General features: G+C 44.2%; 1 protein-coding gene across 1 annotated transcript in view; it reads right to left on the minus strand.

Annotated features, from left to right (window-relative positions):
* DIRC2 (disrupted in renal carcinoma 2) overlaps positions 1 to 9,851 on the minus strand; it is a gene marked incomplete at its 5' end in the record, with an annotated part of 117,951 nt that overhangs the window by 26,644 nt on the left and 81,456 nt on the right. Inside the window, 2 exons of the mRNA XM_019522807.1 lie at positions 6,163 to 6,230; positions 6,896 to 7,004. Coding sequence (XP_019378352.1) covers positions 6,163 to 6,230; positions 6,896 to 7,004 — 177 coding nt within the window. The remainder of the gene's footprint in view (positions 1 to 6,162; positions 6,231 to 6,895; positions 7,005 to 9,851) is intronic.

Raw genomic sequence — 9,851 nt, forward strand, 5'->3', positions numbered from 1 at the left:
TCATGCGTGTGGCTCTTCTCTGGACTCTCTCAAGCTTCTCCACATCCTTTTTGAATTGCGGAGCCCAAAGCTGGACGCAGTACTCTAGCTGCGGCCTCACCAAGGCCCAGTACAAGGGGAGAATGATGTCCCGGGATTTGCTTGAGAAGCGTCTGTGGATGCAAGCCAGCTTTTTGATGGCTTTAGTAGCCGCAGCATCACATTGCAGGCTCACGTTCATCTTGTGGTTAATCCTGGCTCCCAAGTCTCTTTCTTCTGTAGTGCTAGCCAGCGTAGCACTGCCGAGCCTATAAGGATGCTGCAGGTTTTTCCTCCCAAGGTGGAGGACCTTGCATTTTTCGGTGTTAAACACCATCAAGTTCTCATCCGCCCATTTGCTGAGCCTGTCCAGGTCAGCCTGGATCACCCGCCTGTCTTCTGGTGTGGATGCTTTACCCCAAAGTTTGGTGTCATCGGCAAACTTGGCCAGTCTGCTTCTGACTCCGATGTCCACATCATTAATGAAGATGTTGAACAATATGGGTCCAAGGACAGAGCCTTGGGGGACCCCACTGGTCACAGGACACCATGATGAGCGACTTCCATCAATTACTGGGTCCAACCACGGAGCCAATTTCCCAGCCAGCGGATCGTGGTGGACCCAAGGCCACAATTGGCCAGTTTTGCCAAGAGGTGATCATGGGATACCAGACTGAAGGCTTTTTTGAAGTCAAGATATACAACATCAATCTCTTCTCCCTTGTCCAGGTGATAGGTCACCTGGTTGTAGAAGGAAATGAGGTTGGTCAAGCAATCCAAGATAAAGTGGAAAAAATATTGAACTTCTCTGCAACTGCCTCATTTTTACTGTCGAAAGGAATGCTGCTTTTAGTGTGATCATATGATGCAATTACCAGTGTAACTGCTCTTTTCAAAAGGGATTTCAACACTGGTGCAAACAGGAAAAAAAGGGGGGGGGGGTTGGAAGTGGGGAAAGACAGAGATGAAATTTAATTTGCCAGCAGTTTTCTGCAGTCCCCTGTTTGCTATTATTCAAGTTATATCTAAAGAACTTCATCTCCCTCGCAGCTCATATTCCCTCCTTTTGGACTGGGACAGAGTGGCCCAGATGAAAACATCCTAGCCTGTCATTAAATCTTATCTTAACCTTCTAAAAACAAGTCATTGACCTTTTTAAGATCCAATACTATGTGGTAAACCTGATATAAAAAATAATGGTATATACAATTTGAAAAGTGGGAATTCTAGCTTTCTAGTAGAGCTTAACAGTTTGATCTAGCATGAAATTTAGGATGATGGATCTTAAAAAAAAAAATCATCTCTTCCCTCTTATTTTGCCCCTTGCTCCGTTTTAATTCCACACTGAATTTAACAGTCAATAACTGCGAGAGTTAAAGTCAATTTTATAGATATATAAAACAAATATACATGTATACTGAAAGTGTATGAGCTGTTCTCAAATCAAATAAAAGCATTTATCCCCAACGGTAAAGGTTTAGCTGGCATTGCTAGATTTGAAGTGTGCAAGATGACAGTAATCCAAGTCCTGACTTTAAATCATGAAAGTCACATTGTTTTATGTCATTTTTTGTTCAGCATGTGCACCCAGGAAGCAATAATTATGTACCACTTAGACTTAGCTACAGCACCACAAAATGTGAACTGCTTGTGTTTCACAGAGGCGTTTTAGTCTCTGAAGTCTGAGGCTTCTCCTGCTGCCTATAATAGTACTGCCTCCCTGCTTAGTCAGTCAAGAGCAGTTATGGCTTTTGCTTAATAAAACCAGGGAGGCAAATATCCTACTTGGAGGAGGGAGGCAAGAGATAAAGTGGAGAAAATATTGAACTTCTCTGCAACTGCCTCCTTTTTACAGCCGAAAGGAATGCTGCTTTTAGTGTGAACAGCAACAGCAGGCTCCAAGGACCTCTCCAATTTTTGCTTGGAGCTGGAGCTAGAGGAAGGGACAAATACAAAGGGCAACTTTCACTGAACTTTTCAATTTAAAAACAGCACCAGAAGCAACAACAAAAAAAAACTAACAATGATGCAAGTGTTAGCCTTTTTGGGAAACTCAGGATGGCCACCTCAAATGCCTGCAAATGATCTTAGTCCAATGGTTGGAAAAAAAAAGGGGGCTTAAGTCCCAGCAGCACTGTCCTTTTGCAACCACAGAGTTGCACTGGTCACCATAGCACCTAGTGATATCACTGCGTATCACCATCATTTAGCACTTCATGTAGGTGTCTGCAAGTATTCTAGGTAGATCGTGCAGGACAGTAGCTGTATATCTGCTTGTAATGAAGTGAAGACACATCACTGTGCCTCATGCTTTCAATATAATCTCTTCTGACCTGGTGAATCCACCCCTGGGCTGGATCCTGCCGTTAAGTCATAAACCTATGTTGCTGACAGCACCATCCATTGCTAAGGAAATTATCACCATGTCACAAAATTTCAGCATCTGGACTTTGCTGCAGGATAAAAGCAGAAGGAAACACAGGGCTGTGAAGGACAAAACCCAGAAATATCTGTGATCATTAGCAAACATGACAAGAAAAATTCTGGGGGAAAAGAAACAGATTTATGTTTCAGTGCGATAATGTGAATGTCACTCTTTGAAGCTGCTTGTCTTCAAACCAAGCTCATTCTACAGCTGCCAGCAAAGGGTACAACACCTGCCAACTGCCCAAAATATCCCAGGCTTTTCAATCAGAAAAATGCATCACGCAAATTAACCAGACCTAGCTAAGTTCAGAGATGTGGGGGAGAGGAGAGAAGAAATATGTATAATCCTTGCAGAGGAAAACTCCTCGCATGCCATAGAAAAGGTAACAAATCTGGATCCTCCTTTTAACTGGATATGTTAATATCCAGGGCAGAAAGCTGGCAAAATACCACCAGAACAGACATCTGATTGCTAGATGCTTACACTTGTGTCATCAAAAACTGAAAATGGGTTTGAAAATCACATTCTTTATATGTAGTTAAATACTTAGATCAGGACAGCCCTACGTGAGCAGTAAGAGTAGGTGCCAAGGGCAGAGAGCAGAGCACGGTTAACCCTTCCTTGGCCCTGCAGCCACTGCCAAATTCAAGGCTTTGGGTCCTCGCCTGCCATATAAAACTGGTGGTTGCAGGGCCACGGCAGGGTTAACTTGGCTCTTTAGAGGCGACACCTCCTGTAGCAGCAACCCGGGTACCCAGGCTCCATGTGCTGTGGGCTCTAGCTTCCCTGCTTCCCTTCCAGCGCTCCAGGGCAAACACTCCTAGGCGTGCCTGGGGGAAAAGGGATGAAGCTTAACTTCCAGCACCCTACCAAAAAGGATGGCTGTTGCTGAAATCAGATCCTGTTCACAGTGGGGCACATATCTCTAGATTTTACAGGGCAAGGGCATGGGGAGAAATAAAACAATGCTATAAATTCCTGAACTAACATTTTCAGCTTTGCAAATGAAGAGCTAGCAGAAGAAAACAACTCTGCTGTGCAGAAGCTGTGAAGAGAGATAGCTGCTTGCTTGGTAAGTTGCAGTCCTGACATTGAAATACATCAGCCTGTCACACTTGACAAGAATCATTACCTAATTTTCCTAATTACAACTTTCAGCAGATTACAGTCAGAGTCGTCATTGATTCAACCCTACACAGATAACTGCTGAATAGGCCCAAGAAGGGAGTAATCCATCAGGAGTGACAAATCGTCCCCTCCCCCATTTTTGTGTGTGCAAACCCCTATAGTCTGAACTAAATATTGTCTGAGGTGGAAAGACATATTGGGAGACAGACTATTAGCATTTTTTTAATTTACTCAAAAGCAAGCTTTGAACTCTCCAGAATACTGGCCTTGATATAGGGGTTGAAATCAATTCTGTAGCAGTTACAGAGATGTTCAGCATTTTCTGAAACTACCACCAAGCTATATATTAAATAAATTAATCCATCACAACAGTAGGTATTTGCATTATGGGACTGAGTCAGCAAATTCTTGCTAGAGAAAATGAAAGCGAGGAAGGGTGCTCCCCTCTAGCGCAGAGATGTATTCAATGCAGTGGCACAGGCTAGTCCTCCAGAGGAAGAACGCAGCTGTACCCAGGTCCAGCATACAACTGTTCTGCAAGCAGCCTGTTCATCACCAATGCATTTAGTACACCAGAAGGCCTACAGTACATGCAAGTCTTATGGGGAAAACCTTCACAGGCAAAGCTATCCAAAGATAGGTCCCTTTGCAGGTATATGCCTCTGGGGCACAAGTCCTGATATAGTACAAGTCTGTCTAACTGGCAGCCCCCCCCCGGCTGGATGCAGCCTGTGAGGGGTCAGTGTGCTGCTTCTGGGCTGCTGTCTAGCTGCGTCTGCCCGAGGTGCTCTGGCTACAGCAGTGGTGGTGGCTGGGGTCGCGAAGGCACAACAGCGCTATGGCAGGCCTGGTGAGCTTGCCACCTGTGTGACAGCACCAGCAGGGAGAAGGGCTAGATGCAGAGGTCGCAGGGGGCGAATCACCTGAGCGGTGGTGGCAGCAAGGTGGACTGCACTGCTCGCGTGGCAGAGATGGGGTAGGAGGGGTTCTTGTGACAGTGGCAGCAGGGGGCTCATGCAGCAGGGGCACAGGGCTTATGACCCACGTGGTGTGCAGCCTCCTGCCCCTCTGTCTCATGGCCCTGCTGCAGTAGACTTAGTCCTTCAGCAAACAGATATCAGGATGTTGGACCAGGGGGGCCCAACTCTTACTCTTTTGCATGACTGAGGAGGGCTTTCCTTTGCCTTCATGCTTGTCACCATGAGAGGTGTCAGGAAGGGAAACCCCAGATGTTATTTATGTAGTGGTGTGTGTTGCTGGTGTACTCTGTGTGCACATGCATGTGTATAATATATAGAATTTACACACACACACTTTTTGATGACACAAGTGTAACCATCTACGCACCCACCTACCCCTCTGTCTTAGAGCATCAGGTGCCAACCCCCTAAAACCAATGCTGCACTTGTAGCATAATTAGGCTCAGAAAGGTGAATATAAAGAAAACAGGATGATGCTGTGACATTCAGAAATGAAGATAATGTGCGTGGAGAGAAGGCAGCAGGCAGGCAGGGGGGATGTTATATCAACTCAAAGTTATGAACTCAATTCTTAATTGCCTAATGAAGGTGGGTTTGGTTTTGTTGTTTTGAGGAACCTGGACAGAGAAGGACCAGCAGCTTTAGCTTTGGGAGAGAGTCCAGTCCTCATTTTTTGATTCTCATATCTACATCTGCTCAAAAAGGCTGAGTGATCAGAGAGGAGGCTGGGGAGCTTCCCACATACGCACACATATATGGACTGCACACTGCCATATAGCATTGAGTTAGCTCTAATGAGCTGCATACCCTAACCAGCTTATTTAACTTTCTACACCAGGGGTCGGCAACCTTTTTTGTCAATGTTGGCCACTGCTTACACCCTAGCATCTTCTGCTGCAGGCTGCAGCCCCATGTGCATCCCCACAACCTTCCCCAGAGATCAGCAGATGCTACAAGGGGAATAGCTAGAGAAAGGCAGTGACTAGGATCCAGGGGATGACTCCTCAGCTGCAGCAATGTAGGAAAAAAAAATATGGCAGGTGGTGGGACCATGGGGCTGCCTCCTCTGCAGCTGAGGCTGGAACATGCTAAGGATTCCCCCCAAGACATGTTGGGCTAGATCCAGCCCCTAGACCATAGATTGTCACTACACTACATAGCAGTGAGCCCTGTAAATGCTACCCTGTGCTCTATTCCAAGCCTCTTTTAGGCCCTTGATGGACTAAAATGTTTAGTAAGTGCTGGCTGAAGGAGACCGATATTCTTTAGTACTTTGCAGGGATGCTCAGTTATGTCTTTCCAATACCAGGCAGTTTTATCTACCCAAACTACCTCTAGAAGGAATAGATAGGAAAGCGCTTGTCTGACGCAATTGTTTGACTTGCTCAATTTGATGAGCAGGCAGATAGATTTTCTAACCTCTGAAGACCAGTCATAAGAAAACACACACAATCACTGTATGAGAAGAAACACCCTATCATAAACCTGGAGATGCACATTCGCCATTGCAGATATTTCACAGATGAGAGGATATAAGCACAGGGTTTTAAAGGTATGAACTAAATAAGCACTGCAGGTGAAAAAAAATGAAAGGTAATTTATTCCTACCTTGCCATTGCTATGCCAACCACACAGCCTCCAACTATAGACCAAAAGCCAATCCAGCCTGCATCCACCTAATGAGGAAGAGTATAGAGAAATAAAAAATAAAATGTTAAAGCTAAAATGAGGTACTGCCTGGAAGGTCAGGGGTGGGAGGGGGAATGACTGCAAAATGTTAGCAAAAAAAAATCTAATGGGCAAAACCTTGTTTAAAATGGCCAGAGGGAATATAATCTAAAAAAGGACATGGTCAAATCATCTATGCCCTGGGTGTAACCTCTCTTTACGTTGGCATCTGCTGGGAAATATCCTCTGGATTTTTCTAATACTCTATTAAAAGCTTAAAAATAAAAAATCTCTTCCCCTACTGACTTTGACCTTTCCATTTTGCAAACATTGATTTTTTTTCCTTCTCTCCTCTCCTAAAAAAGCAGCAGCCAATACTACTTTCCTTTTATTTATTTGCCTCTTCATTAATGTCAACAGGTGCATTCAATTCTGAACAAAAAAGTGTTATTAAGTGCCAGGGAAGAGTAAGTAGGAGGAGCCAACAGTATTTGGTATGTCATAAGCAATAGGTATACTTCATTTAACATTTCAGCAGCAGAGTGATTTACACTTATCGTACTTACAAACTGGGCAAAGAATGAAGCTAGATTATCTGACCATTAATTTATGCACCAAGTATAATACAGACACTTACAAAACATCTGATGCATATGAGCAGGAAAGTACTTACTTGACTGACATGAACTGGTGTTAATATCAAGTCCAGAACGCCAGACCAGCCAGAGAACACGCCTAATGGTATAGCATAGGCTAAGGCAATCATCAAGAAACGGAAATTGCTGTGAAGATACAATGTATGCAATTAGCTGCTGCTTACTTTAGAAATTGCTGGGAGATTAACTTCAAGAGTAAACTGTATTTTAGACTCTATTCTGTCCATTAAGCAGCAGAAATCTGAAGAGCGAGTGAGCCAGAAAAAATAAATAAGGTATTTGGCTATTTCACTGACATTCCAAAGGCTGAGATGTTACTGCCTGACACCATGCTATTAAAGGAAAAAACCCTTCAATACGTATGTTGCAATGACATCTTGATTTCAGAAACATACTAGTATCAATTTCTTCATCTTCATGAGAAATTGCATCGAGTTTGTGATATGCACAGCTTATTACGCTGACAACCCATATAGTGTTAATATATATTAGAAATAATGGGCATTAGTTCAGAGTGACAGAAGCATATTTCAGGCATTAATCCAGAGATTATATTCTATGACTTACTCTGCTGTTTAATTTCGGTGAGAAATAGTGACTTCTCTCCCTGCCTTATCAAAATGCCATCTGGACTATACATAAGTTTATTTTTCTCAATTTTTGTTTTGGATTTAACATACATAAAACAATTAAACACACTGTGTGCACTGGAACCAGAAATGCCCCCCCCCAGTAAATTAAAAGGACTGTATGAACCAGCTATTCAGAACGTAAATAACTTAAAGTGGGATTTTCCCCCCATGTAAAGAATCTTGCAAAATTATTGTGAACTAAGCAAGTATTTTTATATTCATTTTACCAGTGGAAAAAAGCAAGCATTAGGCAATTAGAGGCCATGTTTTCAAAACAGGATTCTGCATTCTCAAAAAACAGCCACACGTAAAAGGAAGTTGAGCGCAAATGGCTGTTTGGGAAAAAACAGTTTTGTATGCACAGCTAATTTTTTCCATGTGAAGATATATTATAAACTTGCTAACTGCACTGTATTCAAAAGTAAGGCTGTGGCACAACTCAAGTAAGAACTTCTATTTGAAAATAACACCCACAGTGACTTTGCGGCCAAAACAGAACCAGAGCGCAGGGATCCTTGCTCCCAGCACTACAGTCTCTTTCCTCCTGCCAATAAATTTGGAATCTATCTTGTTACTGGAAATCCTGTTTCTTAAACCTTCCTGTTCCCTTTTTCTGCAGTAGAATCATAGACCAGGTCATTAAAAAAATTACTATAAAGTTTGATCAATTCTGGCATGGCTGAGGGCTGCATGAGACGTGCGCCACGCTGTGTGAGCTGCACGAGTGGCATGTGCCCCTCGCCCTCTCCAGTGGTGCACAGACCCTTGGGACTCCATGCCCTGCTGCCCCATTGGAAGATGGGGAGAGCAACATTTAGGTTAGACCCCAGGGGTTGCAAATTAACCCCTAGTGGGCCACACGCAGCCCCTGGGGCTGCCATCTGGACAGCCCTGATATGGTAACAAAACCTTTTAGAATTTTCTTGTGTATAACAAAAAGTTTGACTTACTCTAATACGGCGAGTGGAGGACAAGAGAGGTGGAGTTGTAGTTATCCACAATACTCTCCTGAAAGCTGGCTGAGTGTAATTACAAGCAGCATTCACAATAACCTCAAAAAAGGCTGGCTACTGTGATAAGACTAACATGGCTAACTACCACTCTCTACGCTCATATTGAAGTCAATGCTATTTCCATAAAACATTAGGTTAGATGAAGACCAAAAAAAAGCTGAAGCAGCAGGCAAGAGGCTCAGCTACATACAAACCTAACAACCATTGCCCCAAGGGGAGACAATGACCATCAATGGAAGGGGCGATACATAGGGGTCTACCCAGCTGGAGGAGGTGGCCATTCGATTTCGCAGGCTCAGGGCTGGCAGGCATTTTTGCAGGCTGATCACAATGTACCTCTCCCCCAACGCATCCGATTGGCCAAGGGCCCTGGTGGCCCTGCCACTGACTGGCTCTAAGGGCTGTCTGTCATGTATCCCTGCCCCCGGCAACTGGCAGGCAGCCATTGTGGGCCCCCCTTCATGCAAGCAGCCCCCTCCCCTCTGGGGAGCCAGCTTGTTAATTTTCAGGAAGGTTCTCCCCCACCCCTGGTGGATTTTCCAGGTATTGCCCAATTTTGCATGCAATACTGGTTTTTGCGGTTTCCATGAAATTTCAGTAAGTCGCTAGTGATACAGGCCTTGATTCAGATGCTACATACTCCAGATGAGTCTCCACAAATTATTGAACTAATGAGTTCCTAATATCCTCCTCTCTCTCTTTGGGATAAGAGGAAGAGGATGGAAAAAGACTGGGGATGCCATAAGAGGAAAATATTGGCAGTTCATACAAAGAGACACGAGGCTAAGAATCTGCTCTAAAGATTCAGTGTTTTTCCAGTTAAAAAGATTCACCTTCACTGTTCGATGAAGGTGATGCAGTCAAAGCTGTGTCATCATCTTTGCCCTATCAAAGTAAACAGGACTTGACAGATGCATCCTAAAACAACCACCTACAGAAACAACATTACTGTATCAGAAAGCAAATGTAAAAGCCTGTGCTCAGAGGTGTTAGTTTTGGAATAAAGATAGAAAATGTATTGTAGATAAAACACAGATATTTCTAAATAAGGAGATGTAGATGACGTTCCAATTACGGGTTCACTTTTAAGGTTTTGTCTGAAGTGGTTACCCCCTGAGGTGTTTTTGTCACCACAAGATGCGCCTCCCTCACAGCAAGTTCCACAAAATTGAGTTTGATTAAGACCAACTCAGAGACCGGCCCCCCACCCCCCCGCACCCCAGACAGAGCCCATGGTCCTGGGCTCCACTCAGACAGTGGCCCTGGTTCTCGGCTGTGGGGGCTGCCTATCCCTTTTTCAGGCTCTGGGGCCAGGGAGCATGGCTACC

Source organism: Gavialis gangeticus, unplaced genomic scaffold, assembly GCF_001723915.1.
Source record: "Gavialis gangeticus isolate Ggan-Ray unplaced genomic scaffold, GavGan_comp1, whole genome shotgun sequence".
Classification (NCBI taxonomy): domain Eukaryota; kingdom Metazoa; phylum Chordata; order Crocodylia; family Gavialidae; genus Gavialis; species Gavialis gangeticus.